Raw genomic sequence first — 26,086 nt, 5'->3', positions numbered from 1 at the left:
AGTTCAAAAAGTGAAGTATAACATCACCTTCAAGTTGGCTGATAATCTATGAAACATAATAAGTTTTAGGAACAGGGTCTGCAAGCTGAAGTTGATAGTTCAATGGATAGAACACTAAACCTGGAGTCAAGAAAACTTGAGTTCAAATCCAGCTTCATATACTAGCTGGGTTGCCCTGCTCAAATCACACACACAAAAAAACTCTGGCTGCCTCAGTTTTCTCATCTGTAAAATGAGTCTTTTTATATAATCCCTATTGTGTATAATAGGGATATTTTATATAATCCCTAATATATATTATAGGGATAATAATCCTAGCAGATATCCAGGGTTTTTACAAGGATGAAATGAGACAATATTTGTAAAAAACAAAAAACACACACATACATACAGAAAGCCTCATAGCACAAATTAGGTCCTATATAAATGCTTGATACAAACCCTCATTTTGTTGTTAAAAATCTCAAATAAGTAGCAGAGTCTAACAGCCCCCCTCCTTTCATTGCAAACTCACAGGCTTCACTCGTTTGCTCATGGTCTCCTTCCTTTGGAGGAAGGTACTCAGCATCATGTCACGTAGTCCCAGCTTTTCCAGTTGAATAGACACAAAAGCCTCTGGCATCCTATCAAATGAACAGAAACCTCTGAGTTCTATATGTAAAGTAACTGAATACCAGCCAAGAAGAAAATTAGAAACCACTCCAGGTACCCAGGAACACCCAGAAATGATAATAGACTAGTCCACAAACAGGTGTCCCTTTCTCCCTAGTTCTATATCTGCTTCAAGGAAGCTTTGCTTACTGGGGATTATAATTCCTTCCTTTTAAAAAAAAACCCACCACAAAGTCATAGGATTACAGATTTAGACCTGGAAAGGACTTTGAAGTCACCCAGTCCAACTTGTTCGTTGAAGGCACCTTTGAGGCCATCCAGCCCAACTCCCTCATTTTACAGAGGAAGAAACTGAGGCCCAGAGAGGCTAATAGGATTATAGATCTAGAGATAAAGATGCCTCCGCGCTCTTCTAGTACAATCCCTTCATTTATCTCTGAAACTAAGTGGTCTCCTACATTGATTTGGCCTCCCAAGATCAGATATGCTAGGCACAAAGTCCTAATTACTGCTCAATTTGGGGTGATAGGTGGAGGTGATAGCAGATGAGTGTCAGATCCATAGTCTCTTATAATAGGATCGTTGGGTCAGAGATCTAGAGCTGAAAGGAGCTTCAGAAGCCATCTAATCTAACCCCCTAATTTTACACATAAAGAAACTAGTCCAAGAAATGAAGTCCTCAAGATCACATAGATAGTATCAGAGGTGGGATTTGAACCCAAATTCTTTGGTTCCTTCCTCTCCCTTCTTTTTCCTCCTCTTGGCACAGTGGATAAATGGTCTAGAGTCAAGAAGATAAGTCTTTCTGAGTTCAAATATAACCTCAGATACTTAGTAGCTGTGTGCCCCTGGGCAAGGCATTTAACACCATTTGCCTCAGTTTCCTCCCCTATAAAATGAGCTGGAGAAGGAAATGACAAACTATGCCTGCATCTTTGCCAAGAAAAACCGAAATGGGGTCATGAAGAATCAGACACAACTGAAAAAGGACTGAACAAGAATCTCTTCTTCTGTAGAGAGCTCACACACTCTGTACATACTCTACCCCTCAATCCCAGAGAGATTCCACTCCAACCCTCAGAAACATGACAGAGGATCATGGATGCTACCTCAGCACCCATAGAGCATTCCTTATTGGCATCACCTGTCAGACTAGTCATCTTTTAAACAAATTTTTTCCCAGAAAAGTGCTTTTCCTACTGGCTTCCACATAACATGTTTTTTTTATTTAGTGAAAAGGAGAAAATAGGACCATTTTCCATAACTCTGATAGCAGTACCTTTTAGTAGCCTGGGCTCCTGGAGAAGAGGGGAAGACTGAGCCTGAGTCTTCGAAGGCCAAAGATGTGCTTTCTCTACCATTCCCAGTGCTGCTCCTTCCATGGGTGGAACCTGTCCTCTCATGGCTCCTCAGATGAGAACTTCCTTCCTAGAATATTGTAAGGATTGGATTCCAGGGACCATTTTTTCAGGGACCATTGGATTTAAGACCCTATTTATGGGATTTGGGACCATGGGTCCCAATTTTCTAGTTATAGCAGTTCTTTTAGCATAGCTCAGTGGATAGGGAGCCAAGCCTAGAAATGGGAGATTCGGAGTTCAAATATGGTGCCAGACTCTTCCTAGCTGTGTGACCCTGGACAAGCCACTTAATCCCAATTGCCTAGCCCTTTACTGCTCTTCTGCTGTGGAGCCAATACTTAGTATTGATTCTAAGACAGATGATAAAGACTAAAAAAAATTAGTTCAGGCAGGGCCTGGTGATGCTGCCAAAGATGAGATTATGATACAAACACTGACCACCCCACCCTTTAGCCACACAAGGAAGAGGATGGGGAAGTGAGAAAAATAAAAGCTATTTCCCTAGTAAAGTATGGCTGAACAAAGGTCTCTCTGCAAGGCTCAAACATAGTGAAACACTCAGTAAATATGGTTTGTTGACTTAGCCATTGTCCAAGAATTGGAAAATAACTTCAGTATATGTATTGCTAAAGCAAGCATGGAAAATAACTTCAGAATATGCACTCAGTGCAAGCAAATGAAAGCACCATTATCATGGGCAAGGCATAATAATTTAATAATAATAATAATAGCAACTAGCACTTATATAGTGCTTTATGGATTGTTGTTTTTTTTAATTTTTTTACCTTATGTCTTAGAATCAATTCTAAGACAGAAGAGCAGTAAGAGCTAGGCAATTGGGGTTAATTGACTTACCCAGGGTCACACAGCTAGGAAGTATCTCAGGCTAGATTTGAATTTAGGTCATCCAGGCTTAACACTCTATCCACTGTGCTATTAGCTGCCCCTTCAAGGTTTTTCAAAATATTTTACAAATATTATATTGATTAATCCTCATAATAACTCTGGGAGGTAGGTGAGATGATTATCCCTATTTTTCAGATCAGGAGATGAAGCAATTTGCCCAGGTCATCCAAGTAGTAAGCATCTAAAGCTGGATTTGAACTTGGGTAAAGAGCAAATATAAAAACTACATCTTACAAGTTATAAACTGACCTGTAGGCTGAAAAGTATTGAATATGTTCTTTATATTTTTCTAAAATACTATAAAACAGAGAGAACATTGTAAAATGAATACAGTCCTAGACTTGGATATGGATTCAAATCCTGATTCTGATGCTTACTAGTTGTGTGATTATGAGTAAATTATATAATCTCTCTGAGTCAACTAAGTCTAAGACTGAAAATTACAGATAGACTGCAATCCTTAATTATAGACATATTGTCTAAAAGGGAAAGTTATCATTTTGTAGGAAAGAAGTGGAATAAGAAATATAATATTGTTTTTGCAAGGAGAAGTTCTGGGATCCATTCTTAAACTGAACTCATAAGAGGCCATTGGAATCATAGATTTAGAGCTGGAAGGAGCCTTTCAGGTCATCTGAGAGCAAAGCTCTCCTTTTGCAGATGAGGAAACTGAGGTCGAGAGAGATTAAATGACTTGACTAGAATCACAAAGCTATTAAGAATCTAAGATTTAAAATACCAGGCTAGATCTCCCCATTTCTGGTGGTTTCCAAGGGTGAAGGTCTCATTCACTCATAGCATGGCACCATGCACTAAACTGGGTGAGGAAAAGGTCACTTTCCCTTTCCCCTTTCCTGTGCCCCTGAGAAATGGCCTTGAAGTTTTAGTCTGTTTCATTTGTCCTTTTCTAGTTCTAGGTTCAGAGAATTAAGTCTTAGTGTCTAGGAGCTCAAAACATGGTGACCTTGGAGCCTAGGATTCTAGATGTTATAACCAGCCCTTCAGGGAAGCCCAGAGAAAGCCATAAGCACAGAAGGACTTTGGATTTGGAACATGGTGGGATTAATGCTATAACACCCAAGGTAGGTTGAGAACCAAATCCCATGCTACAGGGACCAATAAGAGTGAAAAGATGCTATTTCTAGACAGTACAGGGAATTTTTAACGTTTGATATTGCTATACCTTTGAAGTAAATATTCTGTTTCAAAAGATAATCTGACTGGTAAGTGTTTAAAAGGAACTAGAATGCTTCAGACCCCCTAAAAATTAAGAGAATACAATTGGTGGGGATTTGAGTCAATGGCAAAGAATTGATACTGTCCCCTCCAACCTCTTAAAAGTATAGGAGAATGCTGGGGGGAGGAATGAAATATAATACACCTGACCTTCATGCAAATGGAGGTCCAGGGTGTCACTGTGACACTTGTACTATTATTTTGGTGAGGAAACTCATTTCCAAATTTTAATGAGCTATCTATGTAAAGGAAAATTCTCCTCCTTTTCATTTTTCACAAGAAGGAAGAAAATTAGTCTGGTAGTAAAGGATTGAGTAGGATTCTATACTAGGACAAAACCCAGAGTGAAGGAAAGAAGGTGACCTAAAAGGAAACTCCTGTTAGTGGTTCCCAAACTTATTTCTTCTAAAGACCCTTTGGGAATACATGCCCTTTGATCCAAAAATACCACTACTAGGTTTGTACCACAAAGAAATAACAAGGAAAAATACTTGTATAAAAATATTCATAGCCACACTCTATGGTGGCAAAAAAATGGAAAATAAGGGGGTGTCCCTTGATTGGGGAATGGCTGAACAAACTGTGGTATATTATGGTGATGGAATACTATTGTGCTGAAGGAATGATGAACTGGGGGATTTCTATATGAATTGGAAGAACCTCCATGAACTGATGCAGAGTGAAATGAACAGAACCAGGAGAATATTGTACACCAAAAATGAAACATTGTTGAACAATGGAATGTAATAGATTTTGTTACTAGGAGCAATACAATGATCCAGGACAATCCTGAGGGACTTATGAGAAAGAATGCTATCCACATTGAGAGAAAGAACTATGGGAGTAGAAATGCAGAAGAAAAACATATGACTTATCACTTGTTTATATGGGCACATGATTTGGTGTTTTGGTTTCCAAAGATCACAAAATTAAATAATTTTTGCAATTATTACAAAATTGTTATTGCAATTATTGCAATCTATTGCAAAAATGAATAATATGGAAATAGGTATCAAGTTATAACATTTGTATAACCCAGTGGAATCTGGGAAGTGGGAGGGAAGAGGGGAGAGAGAGAAAATTTATCGTATAAACATGGAAAAATATTTAAAGAAATAAAAAATAAAATAAAAAGACCCTTTGGGTATTTAAGTACAAGGGAAAAATGTCTTGAATCATAAGATTATGTCACTAAAGAAAGTCAGTCAGTGGGCTTTAAAAATAAATTTCCATGTCTAATTCCTTATTGAGCTTTCATGATAATCTGTGCTAAAACAATTCAACACACTGGGGATGGTGGGGGTGGGGTTCTAAATATAGAATAAAAATTATTTGAAAAATCCATCACAAAAAAGGTACAACTCAGATGGAGCAAACTCAATATGCAGAGAAGAGAACTATATTCTTTTATTCAAATGAGATGGAAAAAAGCCAAAGGGAAAGAGTGGTGTTGACCAAGGTGGGAGAGATAACTCCTTAGTAACAAACTAAACAGACTCCCTGACAACCAGATGAGCTAGAGTCTGTTTACAAGAATGATTCTAGGGAAATTATTTTTATTTTTTTAAACCTAAGCTTTAATCTCTCCACGTGTATTTCGGGGAGAGATCCCTTCTTCTCTATTTTCCTTCCAAATACAACTTGCATCCCTTTCTCTTTTCCCTTCTCTAAAGCATTCTCTTCTTTCCAACTTGGTACCAAGAACTCTTGTCGAAACCATAATAGGAAAGGTTGATACCTAACAATCAGGTTACCATCTTGTGAGGGCTCTGACTTCCTTCTTACTGGGACTTGACCTTCTTTTGCTTACTAGATAATTCTTTTTACAGTTCGTTCAAATCTGCCTTCATTCTTCTTCAGTGAACTCTTCTTCAGTGAACTTGGATGAGGAAGAATCAATCGTTTAAAAATTCATCTCCTCAAGTCTAGGTTAATTCCCACATTTTTTTGTACATGCCTTACATTTACATTTGTTCAGTCCATTAAAGTAACCAATAGAAACTGAATCAATAACTCGCCCATTACAGGAGAGAAAAAGGAAAAAGAAAAGCAAGAGGTAGATAATAATATAGTAAGGGATATGGTCAGAGATTCACATTTACAATGATCACACATTGCCAAACTCCCCAGATGCAATTAGTTGGCTTCAGCTAGTGACAGCACAGCAGTTCTCTGGTTTGTCTAATCCCTTGGGCTGACCTGTCTGTCCACTGGGCAGATGGACTGTGGACTGTGGCAGAAGGCAGCCTGCTGGACAGTGACCATGAGAGCATTTTTCTGAGCAGTCTGGCAAGCGAGTGTCACTTGCATGTTTTCCACTCCAGAATGTAACAAGAGCTAAAGGAAGAAAGTATGAAAAACATTAAGAACTCGCTCTTCTCTCACAAAGGAGAAGGTAGGAAGATGTGTGCCATCTGTTCACTGTGTGGGAAACATACCCTGACCTTTAAAAACAGTGCTGACCCAGGCCTCTGAGCTCCAGGGCTGAATTTAGAGCAAATGGTCTCTCAGGAAGCCTTGAGCACTGATTTCAGTTTATGGCAGTCACCCAGGTCTAATTTTCCCCCAAAGCTGCAAATTTTATTCAGCCTCCTTTGAGGATACTAGACAAATTCTGAAAGATTTATCTCCAGAAGTAGGTTGCCATGTAGAATAAAGTAACCCAGATCATGTTCATGTTTAATCTCTTCTTCCCCCTCCCACTGCTCCCAGAGAAAAGCTAAGAAATCTTTTCTGAAAAGGCAGAGGGGAATGAACATCAGTAAGTTTCCTGTACTTAATGCAATACACATTTATTAAGCACCAGCTCTATGCCAGGTTCTGTACAAGGTACTAGGGATACAGAGAACAAAAATGAACATCAGAACTTGCCCTCAAAGAGCTTACATTCTACTGTATAATTTAACAAACTCAATTAAAAGTCTCCCAAAATAAAGTGCATTTTTAAAAAAAAGGCACTTTAATGAAGGTGATTAGAAACATGTAGCTTATTTTTAATGCCAAACAGGGATTCCTGCTACAGTTATTATAATACATTATGCCAAACTACAATAGTACATAATTATTCTTATTAGATTTTTGAGAGCTGTGATTACAAGAGGGAACTAAAATTCTGGGGCTAAAATAACATAATATTACTAATAGGCAATCTGCATGTGGCTTATTAGTTTACTATGACTTCCTTTGGCAGAAAAGAGAAAAACAATTTACCTGAAAAATACTTTCCTTTTTGTGAAAACTAAATTTTCCAACATGATTATTATCTACTTCAGAGATGGCCAATGGAAGTGTAGAGGGAGCATATCTACAGGGAAAAAACAAATAAATTAACACTAGTCCCATTGCTCTGTCTTTTGGCTCTCATGAATAGGATATCGACATATCTATATATAGTTAGTCCAAAGAGCAGAATAAATGTCTTGACTTCCCTCTCTGGAATGACAATATTATTATCTATCTATCTATCTATATACATATATATATATTGAATTTATTACTTAGATCTTTTTCCAAAAGGCTATAGATAAATCAAATATATCATATTGGTTCAAATATAAGCCATTTCTGAATGTCTGAATGTATAGTACACATCTAAAAACAAATCTCATTCGAAAAGCAATAATATGAAAAATAATTCTAAAAAATTATAATTTCTTTTTTAAAAGTACCATTCAATTTCAGAGAAACCAGCTATTTTTTTTATTTTTTTTAAACCCTTGTACTTTGGTGTATTGTCTCATAGGTGGAAGATTGGTAAGGGTGGGCAATGGGGGTCAAGTGACTTGCCCAGGGTCACACAGCTGGGAAGTGGCTGAGGCCGGGTTTGAATATTTTTTTTTCTTAAATGTAATTTTAAGAAATAGACCCTATTTTGTTATTTATGTTTCTTGGCCTTTCTACCACTGTGCTTGATGTTCTTTTCCAGGAAAATCCTATCCTAATTAATTGTAGAAATTGTTTTAATAATAATACAACAATAGCTCATATTTATTTGTTAAAGCAAAGTACTTCATATATATGATCTCATTTTATCCTCATGATAACCTTGTGAGGTAGGTACTTGGCTTTATATCAAGAGCCGAGAGATGTATTTTAAGAAAATCTTATTTTGCTAATGGAGGCTTTCTTAACTTGGGGTCCAGGAACTTAGAAGGAAAAAAAATTCTGCTTTATTTTCATTAACCTTTGGTTTCCTTTTTAATCCCATATACTTAATTTTATACATCTAAAAACTTTATTCTGAGGAGTCCATGGATTTCACCGGAATGCCAAAAGGATTCATGATGCAAGAAAAGTTATGAACCCAAAAGCTGTGAAACAGATGCTGTATACCTATCCCTTTCCTTATCATACTCTTGTAGTTTCTTCCACCCTGTTCTGTCACCTTTATTTCATCATCTTCTAAGGAGACATCTTAGGGCTGAAAACAAATGAAATCTTCTCCTTTCTTTTCTCAGCTGTGTGTGTTATAATCCTTCTCTGCTCCCTACCAGCTTAGGCTGGGATCCAGTTTCTCTGGAGCTCTAATCTACCAGTACCAACTTTCTCCAGCCTCTAGAGAGATTAAATACTCCCTACCAGTATCCCATTTTGAAGACAGAAAGCATCTGGACCTCCGAACTTCGTTGATCTTTTCAAAGATGAAGAAGTAAAAACAAAAAGATCACTCTTTTTTTTTTATTTTTATTTTTATTTTTTTTTTAAACCCTTGTACTTCGGTGTATTGTCTCATAGGTGGAAGAGTGGTAAGGGTGGGCAATGGGGGTCAAGTGACTTGCCCAGGGTCACACAGCTGGGAAGTGTCTGAGGCCGGGTTTGAACCTAGGACCTCCTGTCTCTAGGCCTGACTCTCACTCCACTGAGCTACCCAGCTGCCCCCAAAAAGATCATTCTTACTGTTCGTTACCCCCTCCCTTCCTATTACTTCATTTTGGGGACAGTCTTTCCATTTGATTATAAAACTTGAGAACCCCCTTCTGCACGGGATCCATCCTCCTGCATGGCACATAATAAGTACTTAATAAGTGTTCATTGACTTGCTCCCTCATGTGCTTTTCTTTCTTTTTCTTCTTCTTTTTTTTAAACTCTTACCTTGTATCTTAGAATCAATTCTATGTGTTGGTTCTAAGGCAAAAGAATGATATGGGGTAGGCAACTGAGGTCAAGTGATTTGCTTAGGGTCACACAGCTAGGGAGGATCTGAGGCCATATTTGAACCCAAGAACCTCCTATCTCCAAGCCTGACTCTCTATCCACTGAGCCACCCAGCTGTCCCTCTCATATACTTCTCCATTCTATGACCTTGAATTCTGAGGAGCTGCCATGTAGCAATCACATATAAGTAATAGGGGATTTGGAGTTTATTCCAGATTCCCAAGAAACTGAGGTGAGAGGAGAGTATATCTCTAAGTATATAAGGGAGGGGGTAGAACATTTATATTTTACCTATTGCTATAAATATCCCTTTCTAAAAGCTAATAGATGTTAAATGGTTAAAAAGAACTGGGGTTCTAGTCACTGGCACTTATCAATGATGGGAACACAGCTGGTGGTGTCTCCAGATGATGGCAATAGAGAAGAAACCCTCAAATCTTTAGGATACTCCTTGTACCCTGAGGGCAGATGTAGTCTGCCTGTCTCTGAGACAGGCCCAGAACACACTTGCTATATATCTATAAGTGGGAAGTAGAACTCTAACCTTGGCACAAAGTTCATACTCTTTGGGGATGGGAGTTCTATAGTACTAGCTCCATTCAGATTTTGTTGAAGTCAGATATTCAGACCAATTAAGTACTTTAAAATAATGCCAGTTTCAATGTAACCAAATGACCAAATGTCATTAAAATCTATAGATCCCCTCATTCTAATGCAGGACTGACTAACAAATCATCACAATTTACTAGATGATCTCTACTGGCTTGCTCCATGGGATAGTGAACAGAACACAGGATTTGGTGTGGGTTCAAACCCCGATTCTGACACTTGCTTACTTTCTAAAGCCTTGGGCAAATGAAAAACACTCATAATCTGTGGACCTTAGGAGTGGATGAATTCTGAGTTCTCTTCTGACCTTAAAAAATCATCATCATCATCATCATCATCTCCTCCTCCTCCTCCTCCTCCTCCTCCTCCTCCTCCTCCTCCTCCTCCTCCTCCTTCTTCTCCTCTCTTCATCCTCTTTCTTCTTGCTTTTTCTCTCTCTCACTCACTCCTCCCTCCCTCTCCCATCTTCATAGCAATCACAAAACTTCAGGTGAGGGGGAAGCAAATCAATAATTTATCAGAAAAGCAATCCTAATACTTCACAGAGCAAATATTACTATTTTCAGGTTATTGATAGGAAGAGTAAGGCATGTATATGTTGGTATGATCTGGTCAAGGTAAATAGTGAATACACAACAGATTCAGAAAGGGACTCAGGTTTTATGACTCTGGATCAAATACTTTATATTGCACCATAATGAAATTTATCAAATCAAATTTTTTATCTCCCTCAAATCTCTAGGCAACTCTCTAAGATTCTAAGTTACAGAAAAAGTGCCAACCACAATTGATAGAGTGAGTCCCCTATATTAATGAGAGTTCCTTAGAGCCCACTACTCTTGGCATCTGGTCTGGGTTTAATCTGGGTGATTCCTCAAAATAACTCATCTCTGTGGCTGGTGCTCTGATCCAGCCAGCTAAAGCTAGAGAAAGCTGAATTTGACCTATTTCTAGATCTTATCCAGAAGTATTTGTTTATAATAAAATTAATATAATAATATAACATAAGTTCCTAATATACATTTTATATAAAGCATATTAACCTATATTTTTTGTTTCATATATATGTTTATTTTGCATTTTACATGGAAAAATATGAAATCTACAATAGGACTCTTAACAATTATCCAGAAGTCCATAGACATCATGTCCATCTCAACGGCTTGTTTTTAGCTATTTGGAATTCATACAAACACGAACAGGATTGGAGAGAACGGGTGGCAGGAACAGTGGGAAGAATGTATTTCAATCTTTTCTCAGAAAAATAAGAGAACATTCCAAGTCACTAAAAACCTGTATAAATGGGACTCTAAACAAACTCTGCATCAAGGGAGTATTTTTTGTTATTGTTTAATATTTTACTTTTTTCCCCAATTACATGTAAAAGCTATTTTTAACATTCTTTTTTTAAACTTCTGAATTCTAAATTCTCTCCCTTCCTACCCTCCCTTCCTTGAGAAGGACCTTTATAAATAAGTTAAGGTTGTTTTTTTTCCCCATTTGGGTGGGGTTTGCCTTCAAGCCCCATTTAGCAAGAAAAATTGTTCTTTATCCCCAAAGCATCAGTCTCCAGTCTCACATAAACAAACTTACAACACCAAGAAGGGTTTCTCTGTTGCATGGGTAGAATTGGAAAATCATGAAGACAACATCTGCATCCTATATCATTGTCTGCCAGATTGCAGCCTGGACCCCTTTCTTCCTTGCTCTGGTTTTCCCACACAGTTTGTACCCTCTTAGGTCCTGACTGCCTTTGCTGTGGTCACTTTCACCCATTACCATAACTATAGATGACCTCTTATCTCATTGTACTGGGAACCTTTGGGTTCCCAGCAGTCTTCTCCTTCTGCTCCAATCAGGCCCTGGACCCCATGGCATCTGGGCTAAGCAAGGCCTTACCCTCTTCCTATCAATGCCTGTCTCTTGGACCCAGGGCCAAGAATTATAGGAAACTGAGTCCTCCTACATTAAATTTCTTTTCTATTTTTTTCATTCTCATGAACATTCCCTGATACATAAGAAAAATTATTATTTTGCTTCAGGGTCTTCTTGTTTTTCCAAACTTAGGGCATAGCCTATTCTCCCAAACTAGTGTAGATCAAGCAAACTAAAGCTATCTTAATGGTACCGTGCTTCTTTTGATTCCATTTTTGTCCATAGAAAAAAGATTCAACCACAGCAGAAAGGAACAAAATACTACAATAATCCTGTACTAAAATATGTGGCAATTGAGGTATTTAAAGTAAAAAAAAAACTGATCTTTTGTTAAAAGTTATAAAAACTGTTGCTTATGGAAGGTCTGGGTTTGAATCATGGGAGCAACAGGACTAAAACTGTGATGTGGTAGCAAAAAGAATTTTGTTATATGCAAATTTAGTTTAAATATTTTATTAAAGTCTTACTTAAACACTCTCTGACAAGATTCCAGTACTTTCTGATAAAGGCTTTCCTGAGCCAACCAGAGCAATACTTTTTATTTTGACTAGCCTTTGGCATATTATCTAGAATATCTTGTTGATCAGAAGAGTCAAATACATGCCCACTTGCATGGAGATCAAGACACTCTTTCAAGTGATTCCCAATTGATCCAGAGCCAGATTAATGTGTAATTAGGAAATATTTAACAAAATAAATAAAAACACAATAAAACAGATCGTGTTAATATGTAGTTCAGTATATACTCATAGGGTTCTTTATGTATGGTTTAATGGTCCATTTCTATTAGAGTTTGATAAACCTGAAGTAGATCACATAGGCAGTTGCTCAAAGGCTCAGGGATTACCCAATGGGTTAGCCCCTTGGGCATTACAGATAAAAGAGTAGTATTTAGTGGGTTCAGGTGGGGGTCACTACCTGAATGAGCAGGTACTCAATATAATTCCATTATGTGGTTTCAGATTGTGGTCACTAAACTGGAAATGAGATGGAGAGAAAGACAGGGAGAGACAGAGAGACAGAGACAGAGACAGAGAGACAGAAAGAGAGAGACAGACAGACAGACAGACAGACAAACAGAAACACAGAGAGAGGGAGATAGAGATGGGGAGAGAGAGACAGAGAGGGAGAGAGAGAAAGAGAGAGAGAGAGAAAGAGAGAGGGAGACAAGAGACAGAGACAAAGACAGAGAGATAGAGAGGGACTGGGAGAGAGGGAGAGGAAAAGACACTCTTTGTTCAATCTATATATTTGCATATAAATACCACAGTCTCCAAAGAATTGAAGTTGTGGGTTATTCAAAGGGCAATAAAGAGGTATGTTAGTGGGTGTGAGCAAGCCCCAGCATATTAGCAATATAGAATTACATATGGAAAATGGCATAAAGTATTTCATCAGAAAGATTTATAGCTGGAAAAGAAGGTGATCAGTCATCTGGCAAGAACCAAGAATAAGTAATGAATAGCCTGTGTGCTCTGTTGAGATCTACACAGTGTTAAGATACATGAAAGAAGATCCCCAGCAAGTGGAGTGGTCCCCTTGTAATGTGATTCATGGGAAGATATGGACCAGAGTTCCATAGGATGAGAGGATACAGATGCCTTGAGATAGGCATTATTGGAAGGAATACCCACATAGATGAGATCCTAGGACTCTCAATGCCTTAAAGCAAAACATGGAGACTATTAATTTATAACTGATTATTGTTGTTCAGGTATGTTCTTTTTAATGAAAATCCAGTAAATAAAAAGGTCTAGCCTTATAAAACAGCTCATGTGCAGGTCATTTACATCACAAAGTATTCTTTATTTTGCAAAAAGATGAAGTATAGGGTTCCTTTAATAGCCAGTGCCTCTAGGACATTTATTGAGATTGGAATTACAGGATACCTAACTTCAAGAAAGTATCTACAGAAAAAAGCCTAGGAAAACTAAATTGACTCTTCTTCAAATTCTTACCCTTTCTAGAAGAATTGTCTCTAGGCAAGACCATATTTGCTTCTGTAGAGCTGCCAAAAGGGAACTTAGTATATTTTTGTTGTGGGGGAGCAGGACAATATACTAATTTCCTCTGTTTTTGCATTCTACCCCACAAAGACTTTGGCATTTCCTTGAAGGCCAACCTTTGCTTTTGTTCTGTTTCATTTTTTTATTTTGGGGTAGCATTAATACCTTCTCGTTCAGCTCCTTTTCATTTATTTATTTATTTATTTGTTCATTTGTTCATTTATTCATTCATTCATTCATTCATTCATATAGTTAGTTAGTTAGTTAGTTAGTTATTTAAAGCTTTTACCTTCTATCTTAGAATCAATACTATATATTGGTTATAAGGCAGAAAAATGATAAGGGCTAGACAATGGAGGGTCAAGTGATTTCCCTATCTAGGAAGCATCTGAGGCCAGATTTGAACCCAGGACCTCTGATCTCTGGGCCTGGTTCTCAATCCACTGAGCCACCCAGCTGCCCCCTCAGCAACTTTTAAAAGTCAAAACTAGTACTGCTTCCTGTACTTGACACTTGATTCCACGCATTATTCATTTGTTTCTTGATTATTAATAACTTTATCTAAAAATTAGAAAGTCAGAGCCCCTAGGTCAAAATTTTCTGAACCTATTCTTCTAGTCTCCACTGCATCTCTTCCATCTTTGTCTTCTTTCTGAGTCAGATTCTTCTTTTTGGAAACTACCTGTATTTTTTTTTTTTTTTTTGGCCAACCTCATCACATTTCTAGCTAGACCTCACCTACTTTTTTTTTGAAGCCATGACTGCCAAGACCAAGTAGAATCTCATGCATTGAAGAGCACAGAACAATGGCTTTTGAGAACATTGTCTTGCTGATATTGGTACTCCTGCCCAATTTAAGCTTCATAACTTATAACTCTGGAAATCACCTGTCAGGCCCTGAGGCTCCCAGCCACTTATCCTTTGCTCATCCCAAGTCTTTTGCCAGCTCCTCCCTAACATTTTGCTAACTATATTGATTGCCACACCCATTTCTTCATTGCGTCCTACTACTTCGTCTTAACTTTTTATTTCATAGTTATTATGATAGTAATTAATAAAGGACAAGACAGCCTGCTTCAAAGTTTTGAAGGGCAGTCATGTGGCAGAGGGATTACCTTTGTTCTGTAGGAATCCAGGAGGCAGATCCAAGACAAATGGTTAGATCATCAGGAAAAAATTTCTTCTCATCAGAGCTTTCTAAAAGTGGAATGGGTGGCCTTAAGCACAGTGAGCTTCCCTTCAATGGAGGTCTCCAAATAGTGGCTGGATGACCACTTGAGAAGTATGTTATAGTAGGCACTTCTCTCATGTAGGGGTAGAGTTGATGGCCACCAAGGTTCATTCCAACTCTCAAATTCTGAGACAGTGTGTTTTATTTTCATTAAAAATTTATATGATACCTTTTTTAAAAAATCAGCTTTCCCTCACTTATTCATTTTTCTCCTAAATTTCAAAAAAATCAAAGCCTAGATAGTAATAATAATAATTATAATTATAGCTACTATCTCTATAGTACCTACTATATACCAGGCACTGTGCTAAGAGCTTTCCAAATATTACCTCATTTGAACCTTACAACAACTCTAGGAGATAAGTGCTGTTATTCTCTTATTTTAGAGTTGAGAAAATGTAGGCAGACAGATTAAGTGACTTGCCCAGGGTTATATAGTTAGTTAGTTAGTATTTGAGGTTCGATCTGAACTCAGGTCTTCTTGACTTTAGGCAAAGTCTCTAAGGAATAAGTTTCACAGGGTGATTCAATTTGGGTTATAAATGATGTTAGAATTTTTTTTTTCCCACTCATAAGATCACTCACTAGGAGAGCAGGATATGAGTCATGGTCTCATCTCTGCTCTTGTTCCACCTCAAATAACACAAATAATACATGATGACTTACCTGTCTACTCGACTATTATCTTCCAGGAGAGTTGTAATGAATGTTGGAGGTGGTTGCTCTGCCTTCTCCTTATGTGATGAGAATTCAAAGTAGACTGGCCTCAAGTATAAATGGAACTCATCAAAACCCATCTCTTGGGCAAATATCTTGTAGAGCCTAAAATTAAAAATAAATACCCATTCTATCTGCTATTATTTTTTTTTCCTGAATGTCTATTTGTTCTAGACCTAAGAGACATAAAACCAAAATAAATCAATGAAAATTTATTTTTTTAAGGAAAACAATGATTGAGGTGCTGAGAAAAAATCCCAAGAGTTGAATACACATGCCAGGGAAGTCAGAAGCAGAATAAAGTACTATATGAATTTTGAAGTGAATGAGAGTCAAGATCTCAGTCCCTTTATATCTTATGACATGACAAGGGGATTTCATTGGTAAAGGGAACTTCTTCCTTCTTCCAGCAAAGCAAATTTCTTTGCAAATTATAGCCTTAGTCGGATGCTGGGTACGGAGAAGATACATGATTTTCTCAGGTTCCCAGACCAATATGTATGCCAGAGGCCAGTCATGGATGAAGGTGCTCCAGACTCTGAGGCCACATCTCTATCCATAAGGTCATGATGCTGCCTCTCTCTATATCATATAACAGTTTTGATGAGAAAGTGGCTAGAAAAGAGGCATCTAGACATTTTGAAATGTTTTTGTGTTAAGGACTACGGTAACAAACAGACAGTGAGCCTATAATTATATTGGTACAAAAAACTTCTGGATAAAAATATTTCTACTTGGGCACCTTCAAATTAACTTATGGTTTTTGAGAACTAACTAGCAAACTGCAAAGTTAAGTGATTAGGATCACATAGCCAGTAGGTACTAGAGGTGGGACTTGAACCCAGGACTCCCTGATTTAGAGGCTAGCACTTAATCCACTAAGCTTTGCTGCCTTTCATTGTATTAATATATAAGCTCATTTAGCTCTTTTTGGGGTGGTAAAGAATTGGAAACTGAGAGGATACCCATCAATTGGATAATAGATGAACAAGTTGTGGTATTTGATTGTAGAGGAATACTACAGTGGTATAAGAAATGGAGAACAGGATGATTTCAGAAAACCTTGGAAAGACTTATGTGAACTGATGAAAAGCGAGGTGAGAAAAAGCAAGAGAACATTATACACAGGGACAACAATATTGTACTATGATCAGCTATGTTCAATTTAGCTTTTATCATCAATACTATGATTCAGGACAACTCCAAAGGCTATCTTTGATGATGGATCATCATCCATGATGAAAAAAACTATCCACCATCAGAGAAAGAATTAGAGTCTGAATGTAGATCAAAGCACCATTTTTCACTTTATTTTCTTCATGAGTTTTTTTGTATGTGTGATATGTCTTCCTCTACAATATGATGAATATGGAAATATATATTGCATGGCACATGTATATAACCTACATCATCAAATTGTTTACTTTCTCAGAGAAGGGAGAGGGAAAGAGGGGAAGAATCTGGATGGCAAAATATCAGAAAACAAATGTTAAAAATTGCTTTGCCATGTAATTGGGAAAATACTATAAAATATTATTGGAGGAAAAAAGTTTTACATATATTAACTAGTATGTGTCAGGGCAGAATTTGAACTTAGATTTTCCTCACTTGGAGACAAGTTTCCTATTAATTATTACTATTTAAATCATATACACATATATCTCATATAAATCATAAATTGGGCTGTGCCCAATAATGAGAATTATAATGATATATTTCAGGAACCTGGATCATTCCTATTTTAATAAACCACTTACATAGTATCAGAGATGGGAAAAACCTGGAATGATTATAATGTGTTCCCTTTATCACTATTTCTGGCCTCAATCCTAACCCTTCCTTCCCAATGATAATTGGGGAAAGAGCCAGAAGGGAATAGAAGCCACGGGAAGAAGAAGTATCAAGAAGGAAGGGGTGGCAAACAGTGTTAAGTACTGCAGAGAAGGCAAAGGGGATAAGTATTAGGTAATGTTTAGGAATATGGCAATTAAAAGGTTGTTGGTGATTTTGGTGAGAAAATACTTTCAGTTGACGGTAAAGTTGGTAATTAGAATAAAAGGGAATGAAGAATAAGTGAGTAGGTCAGGTTAGTCTCTTCATATCAATATAGGCATGCAATAAACTTACTGATTAATCCTCCCAGATGGAAACTGTCTTTCCTTCCTTTGATCTCAGATGGCACTTGCATTTGCCTTATGCTCTTAGTACATTCTGTTCTTCACTAGAGTAATTGTGTAATTTTGGACAGTTGTACATAAAGAACATACCCCTGCTAGGTTGTAAGCATCATTAGTGCAAAGACCATGTCTTCATTATTTTTGTAACTTCTCCAGTGCTTATCATGGTGCTTTGGACATAATGGATGCTTATTAAAGGATTGATGGATGAGTGAAAGAAATGTATAAAATCTGTATATTAAACAAGGATGCCTAACCTCCCTAATTAAAAAAAAGATCTTTTTTATGCTCTAAATTGCTAATAATTAAGAAAAGAATTGAAGCAAATCTGAAGTTTTACTTCATGGCCATCAAATTGGCAAAAGTAATAAAAAGATGGGAAAGAATTAATTTTAGAGAGTTATAGGAAGATTTCTCAGTCATTTCCAAATCTCTGTGATGGCATTTGGAATATTTTTGGTAAAGATACTGGAGTGGTTTGCCATTTCCTTCTCCAGCTCATTTCACAGAGAAGAAAACTGAGGCCAGCAGGATTAAGTGACTTGCCCAGGGTCACATAGCTGTTAAGTATTTGAGGACAGATTTGAACTCAAGTCCTCCTTCCCCAGACATCTATTTACTGCACCACCTAGCTGCCTATCTGAAAACAGAAATGTGAATACACTATTGTTGTACTTGAAAATTGTTCCAATTAGTCTAAAACAATTTTAAATTTTGTGAGAGAAGTCATTCTCTTTCTACTCTATCGGAGTCAGTTCAATTACATACTATTTGAATCTTGTCCTAACATCTATCCTTCATCACTTGCTAAGCCCAACACACATATATAATAAGATATATGTCTATATTTACATGTCTCTATATCTCTCTCTTTATATATGTATAATAGTGTTTGTATATCATAGGTATTTAAAACACACATATATAATTCTACATATAGCTATACACATATCTATATATTGTTTGTAGATATTTGTTTGTATGTTGTCTCTTCTATTAGACCATGAGCTCCTGGAGAATAAGAACTTCTTTGTTTGTTCTTTTCTTTACATGCCCAGAACTTAGTCCATTTGCCTGGCACATAGGAGGCTCTTTGTAAAATATTTACTGACTTAAATAGGATATGTGCCCATTGATTGAGGAATGAATGGCTGGACCTGTCCCACTGCCCTATAAGAAATGATGTAGATGAAAAATGTGAAGAAACATGGTAAGATACAAATAGATGCCAAGTGAAGAAAGGATAGCCATAGTAATAATATGCACATTAACTCAGATTAATCTTAGAGCTGGAGAACTGATGATGAAACAGTTTTCTCTTCTCTGAAGAGCATTTGAAGGCTTCAAGTGAGAGAGATTGCACATGCTACCAGAAGAGACTCTGTTGTTTGTTTGGGGTTTGCTGAACTATTTTTCTTTGTTACACAAGGGAGTTAAGTGGAGGAGTCAACATTTTGAGAAATGATTGTGGCATCAATAAAAGTTTAAAAAAAACAACAACCCTCAAAGCATCTCTTTCTTCTGGCTGCCTCTCCCATGCTCTACTGCGAAGTTTGCCCTGTATCAGGAGGATAGAGCCATTGTACCTACCATGCCAAGTGCGCGCTTTCTACGCTTATTTCTATCAGTCGGTGGCGGAGAGTCAAGAGCTCCAAAAGTCTAGAGAAGGTCTCCAGAAGAAAAGCTTGAGAATCTTTGCTTTGTTTCTTTCCTTCCCCTATTGCAGAGTCTAGAACCAGCCTGCCTGTCTCAACCACGAGAAAGGGATCTCCCATCACTGCATCTGAAAATAACTATAAAGGGAAGATGTTTTTAATGACATGAAGTGATTTTTCAAAAATGAACATTTAGAAAAATGCCCTCAATAGTAAAGGTGCTACCAAAAGAATAATTTACATTTTTTCTAGCACTTTATTGGTTACAAAGCATTTTAATCTCCATTTTATTTCACTAGGTAGGTATTGTTATTTATCAAAATGTTTATCATTTATTTATTATCAAAATATTCTATATTTTTATTTAATTTAATTTTTAAAAATCATTTTATCAACCAAATCAAAATTATTATAAAAATTTTGAGAAAGGAGAGTAGGAGTTACCAAAGTAAATTGGATGGGAATAAATTTCTGATATTTTCCAAAATTTGAAGAAAATTTAGCCTTTTAGTAAGTAGAAATGCAACCCTTTTCTTCTGGGTGCCATAACTAGGGCAGGGCAACCTGGGGCATAGGCCCAGGGCACCAAAATTTAGAGGCTACTGATAGCTCTTTCAATCCTTTAGCAGCATAGAAAGAAAGAGGTATGCTTAACTTAGTTGAGTTAAAGCAGGAAGATACCAGATGGAATGCTTCTTTTTTTCTGGTAGCTGAACCCTAGGAGGGCTTCTTACCTCTTCCCCTGCTGAGAACATTCCCAGAAGCACTCTTTTGGGCTTGGGGTACATTATGTATAACACACACACAAAATCTCTCCTCACCTAATTTGTCTTAAAAAAACAAAACAAAACAGATTCAAGAGTCCATTCTGGAAAGCTTGTCATGAATGACAGAATTGCTTATTAGGGCTCTGCTGCTACTCAAGGCTTATCCTAGGTAAGGCTGTGAAACAGGTCAAGCTTCTATTTGGTGTGACAGTTCTCAGCATCCCCTCTATCTCTCAGATACTCTGTTTTAGGAGAGCCACGACTAGTGAGCTTTTCTCTATGCTTTTCCCATCTAAGGACTACAACTTCCTTATTTTCCCCCACATCATTGCTTACCTGTTTTTAGCACAATGCCTATAGCATATAATAGTATTGACATTTATGGTGACTCAATGACTCACTCCCTGCTCCTAGTTTTCTGGGTAGTGAGAATCAGCCTGTTGGGGGAGGCTGCTTTTGATCCCCTTGTTCCATCTGCTATTTGGCACAGAGTCCCATGAGCTTTCATGGAAGTGGAGCTGAGATGCAATGGCTCAGCCCTTTGGTGGCCAGGATTGTCTTGCTCTTTTTGCAAAAGTTGTCAATAAAAGCACCCTCCTTTTGCATACCATGTTGATCTTCAGTGATCCGCTTGTCAACGTGTTTCTATTTTGACATTTTTAATAAACTCCTTTTTAATTCTCTCTTCCTGAGTTTTGCCTCATTGTGCAAGGCAAAAGATCCCTGTATAGGATTTCCCTTTTAACAAGAGGCACTTAATAAATGTTGATGGATTGATTGACCTATATCATGTCTGTCCATTCTAGGTGGAAATAGCTTTTAAGTCTTCCAAAATGGACATTAATTAATCAGTATTTACAGGATATGTTCTCAGGGTCTCAGATTGACAGTGATCTATTGGAAATAATCTCTCCTCCCACTTTCTTCACCCCACTTCCCTTTCTGTCTAACCCAGGGGAGAAATTCCAATGGCTAAAAAGTTCAGGCCATTTAGAAGGGGAGAATAGAGGAAGAAATAATTTGGGGGCAGGCAGGGCTTTTTAAGTACTCCTTAATTATACAGAGTAGGAATCCAGCTTTATTGTCTATAGGTCAATCACAACAGCCGTAAACAAGAACATTAAAAATAACTTCCAAGCAATCTAAAAAAAAACTAAAAAAACAAAAATGGGTAAATTGAGGGTAACTGGGTGGCTCAGTGGATTGAGAGCCAGGCCCAGAGACAGGAGGTTCTGGGTTCAAATATGACCTCAGACACTTCCTAGCTATGTGATCCTGGGCAAGTCACTTAACCCCCATTGCCTAGCCCTTACCACTCTTCTGTCTTAGAACCAGAACACGGTATTAATTCTAAGATGGAAGGTAAGGGTTTAAAAAACAAAACAAAACAAGTAAATTTCTGAGTCACATCTCACTGCCTTCAACTAAGAAAAGCAAAAAAACCAAAAAATAGTAAAAAGTATGAACTCCTTGAGGAGGAAACTTTAAATATAATTTTTAATTTCAGTTTGATTTTTTATTATTTTAATATATTTTATTATCATTATTTTATTTATATGTACAGTTATTTTAATATTTATATTTTTATTAATATTCATTTAATTTCAGAAAAGGTAGAAAATGAAAATCCAGAAAATAAACTTCTGTGCATATATCCGAAATTACGTTTTCACTCAAATCTTGACTAAGTCCTCTCTGACCACTGGGAAAAATAATCACAGACAAGGAGATCAAGGTCTAAGATTTTTAACAGTTCTGTTGTAGAGAGGCAAAAGGAAACAATTTCCAACGAGTTAGAAACTCTGAAACAATAAGGATCTCTTTGCTAAGAGAATCAGCCATACCCCGGATTCCACTTCTGGGGCCAACCTACATCTTTCTGAAGCTGGGCACTGTAGAGAGACTCGGGCTTCCTCCCAGACTGCCACATATCCAGGGCCAGCTGGAGCACCTGTTTCTCCAGAAGGGTGATGCCATGAGCCGTTCGGGGCCTGGAGATGTGGCGAAACTCCCGGAAGAGGTGCTGCAGAGCTGTGGGGATGAGGGAGGCCAGGCCCAGGGAAGGATGGAACTCCAACAGGTAAATGTTTTTTAAAGTTGGGCTTGAAGAATAAGGCAGATTAATGACGAGTCTATGCAATTAAGCATTGTACTAAGCACAGAATTCTTTTTATTTCTTGAAAAATAGCCAGAGTTTGCCACTTGGAAACCCCCATCACTAACAGCTTTCCAGTAAATAAAGTGCTTTTCATTTCGGAATGAATCCTAAGATCCAGAAAGAACGAGCTATAAAAGTACCCCCCTAGCACGGCTCAAGTTGTCAGCTAAACATACATAGTGCTTTGGAACAAGGAGGCTCTCAGTAAATCTCTTTTGACTGAGGGAGATATATTGCAAGCTGTGGAATGAACTGCAATCCCACTCAAACTTGCATAAATCAAGAGCGGTTGAATTTATAAAAGCAAGAATATTTTTGGCAATAGTAAATATAATCAGGTAAATAATTTTCCAGGTTTTAAGTTATTCAGATTGATCTAAGTCCTTACGGTATTTGTAAAAGACTAAAGGACAAAAAAAATATTCTGTCAAGTTTTAGAGGCATTTTCTTTTGAGGGAGCTAGGTGGGGGCATTGGAGAGTGGACTTGGAATTGAAAGACCTGAATTCAAATCCTGCTTTGGATACTTCCAAGCTGTGTGTCCCTAGGCAAGTGACGTAAACCTCACTTGTCTCAGTTTCCCCATCTGCAATAATGGAAATGTAGCTGCACCTCTCTCCTTAGCTTATTTGGATCAACTGAGATAATATTTCTAAAGCATTTTACAAATCTTAAAGCACTATGTAAATGCTGGCTATTATTATTATTTCACTTTATGGAGAAATATATCCATCGACATTTATTAGGTGTGTCAGGCACTGTGCTAGACAATGAAGATACAAAAAAATGAAATGTTTGGGTGTTGCTTGTTTTTGTGAAGCAGTGTGGTATAATGATTGGGCACTAAACTTGGAAATAAGGAAGTCTTGGGTTCAAATCCTACCCTAGACATATATTCCAGGGCAAATCACTTCACCACAATCAACCTCAATTTCCTCATCTATAAAATGGAGAAAATAGTAGCACATACTTCCCAGGGTCACTTGAGGATAAAACAAGATAATATCTGTAAAATGCTTTGCAAACCTTAAAGAGCTATAGAAATACTAGCGGTTACTAGCTGTTAAGTCCATCGCTCGATCCATTTAGCCACACCATCCATCTTTCAGGGACTATATCATTTCCCAAATTTGTAACTCCAATGACTAACACTGTGCTTTGTATGGACCAGATGCTTACTAAATGTTCATTGAGATGAATTGAGAAGAACGTGGCCTGGATCTTCCCTATCTCTACATAGAATGCAAGGACATAGATATTTTTTCTCCCTTTAAGTCATTAATCATGAGACTATTGTGATTAAATCTGTTCCTAACCTGTAGGCAAGAAAGGTAGGTACCTACCCTGGGTCACTACTGGCCCCTCAAAGGTGCTGCCTGCCCCCAAATTAGCTCTTTGCAGTTTGGGGCTCATTTATTATATCCTTAAAAACTAGATTTTAATTGCCGTTTGAGTGCCTTTGACCCAAAAAGAGCATCTCACCAACCAAATGGCATTTGTTCTTGGGATGCTTCTTTCCACGCTTAAGGTCTGTGGTAAAATCTTTTCTGCCAGTCATTTCCTAAAAAAACAACCCAGCTTTATGCCATGGCAAGCTTCTCTCAAAGCTGGTACCTCAAGCAGGCTGTAGTGAAGAAATCCTTTTATCAGAGAGGCTTGTGATGAAAAATGCTGGGGGACTGCATGTCCTAGACAGCCATAAGGATCCCACCCTCCCGTCTGGGAGGAAATAGAAAAGGAAAACACGACTTTAAGGATGCAGACTGAACTGGGTGGCTAGGAGAGTGTCTCCATCTCCCTCCTGTTCCCTGGGAGGGGGATGAATGGGACAGACCCTACTAAAGAAGGTGACTTAGAGGGTAATTTAGTTACCTCTTTCCTTGAATGATTCCAGGGAATGCAATTATGTGTCAAAATGGCAAAACACAGGGAAATTGGTTTCCTGCCATGGTAAGCTCAAGGAGCTCATGGTGTCTGAAATTTGCTGTGGGCAAAAAAGCTGGGTTTCAAAAAACTATTTTCAGCATGTCCAGCTCTTAAGGTGATGATTCTGACTGACACTTCAGGGGTCCATGACTCAGCAGGGGTGTCTAGGAGAGGAAAAGGTGGTGGTGGTGTGGTGGGGACCTACCCACGCGCCAGGCAGAATGAGATCCACACATAGAACACCAGAAAGAAAAATCCCACGCTTCTGGAAAATTACTTGAATTTAGACAGAGTATCAATTTAATCCTTAATCCTTGGAAGGTCCAATTGGTTTTAAACGCTGACATACTCATTCTCTCAGCAGCCTCTAGTCTCTTTGGTAATGGAATGAATGAATGAACAAATGAATGAACGAACGAATGAATGAATGAATGAAAAAGCACTTAAGTCAGTGATGGGCAAACTTTTTAAAGAGGGGGCCAAAGGAAAGGAAATGCTCATCTGTCAATCTGTTTCTAAGGCAACTCTTTTGAAGTTTCATTGTATTGTATCCTGTTCACTGTATTCATCACATAAGGAATAATGTCTGTGGCTGGATAGAACAGAGGGCCACATCTGGCCCAGGCTGTAGTTTGCCCATCACTGACTTAAATGATTCCTTCATGCCAAATTCTATGCTAAGCACTTAAAGACACAAATACCAAAACAAACATAGCTCTTTGGATCCTGTCTTTTCTTTCCCATGTCCAGCCTCATCTTTTTCTCCTTTTTCCAAATTACAGGCTTACACAGTCCTGTTTCTGGTATGGTATAACAGAAAGATTCTCAGTAGCAATTCATTTTTTAAAAATCCTTACTTTCTGTCTTAAGACCAATTTGGCTAGGCAAATGGAGTTAAATGACTTGCCCAGGATTACACACCTAAGAAGTATCTGAGATCAGATTTGAACCAAGGACCTCCTGCCTCCAGGCCTGGCTCTCAATCCAATGAGTCTTCTAGCTGGCCCATAGCAATTCAATTTAAACAGAAGTGATTAAATATTTACTATGTGCAAAAATAAAACCAAAAGAAGAAGTTCTGTCCTCAAAAAGCCTCCATTCTGCTGGGGAAGAGTGATGTGTACACAGATAAATAAATAAAATTATAAATTATACATAATGTTTAATGTATTATATATTATATGATATATGTTATGATAAATCACATTATATATAAATCATAAATAAATGCTATACCAAGTAATTTTGGAGAAGCTACATGTATGCAGACATATATAAATAGTAAATATAAAGTATATATAAATAAATACTAAATAATCTTAGAAATCACTAGCAACTGATGGCAGTCAGTAAAAGCCTTTTGAAAGCAAGACCCTTGAGTAGAACTTCAAAGGTAGCTGCAAATTCTAAGAGATGGAAGTGAGGAGGAAAGAAGTGAAGGTATGGAGGACCATCGCTACAAACACATGGAAGCAAGAGATGGAATGTGATGTATACAAACAGTCAACAGGCCAGTTTTTCTGGAATGTAGAATGTATAAAAGAAAGATAGATTCCTGAAACTAGATGGTAAAGGGCTTTAAATGCTCAATATTGGAGTTTGTATTTGGTTCTAGAGATAATAGGAAGTCATTGGAA

General features: G+C 37.6%; 1 protein-coding gene across 1 annotated transcript in view; it reads right to left on the bottom strand.

Moving 5' to 3' along the window:
- Nucleotides 1–26,086, bottom strand: part of LOC123246558 — a 228,958-nt gene that overhangs the window by 116,834 nt on the left and 86,038 nt on the right. Inside the window, exons 18-24 of the mRNA XM_044675405.1 lie at nt 22,240–22,468; nt 19,535–19,737; nt 15,717–15,872; nt 7,326–7,419; nt 6,315–6,452; nt 1,892–2,040; nt 515–623 (exon numbers count right to left, since the gene is read on the bottom strand). Coding sequence (XP_044531340.1) covers nt 515–623; nt 1,892–2,040; nt 6,315–6,452; nt 7,326–7,419; nt 15,717–15,872; nt 19,535–19,737; nt 22,240–22,468 — 1,078 coding nt within the window. The remainder of the gene's footprint in view (nt 1–514; nt 624–1,891; nt 2,041–6,314; nt 6,453–7,325; nt 7,420–15,716; nt 15,873–19,534; nt 19,738–22,239; nt 22,469–26,086) is intronic.

Source organism: Gracilinanus agilis, chromosome 4 (assembly GCF_016433145.1).
Source record: "Gracilinanus agilis isolate LMUSP501 chromosome 4, AgileGrace, whole genome shotgun sequence".
Classification (NCBI taxonomy): Eukaryota; Metazoa; Chordata; class Mammalia; order Didelphimorphia; family Didelphidae; genus Gracilinanus; species Gracilinanus agilis.
The sequence above is the reverse complement of the archived record's forward strand: the minus strand, read 5'-3'. Positions and strand labels throughout refer to the sequence as shown.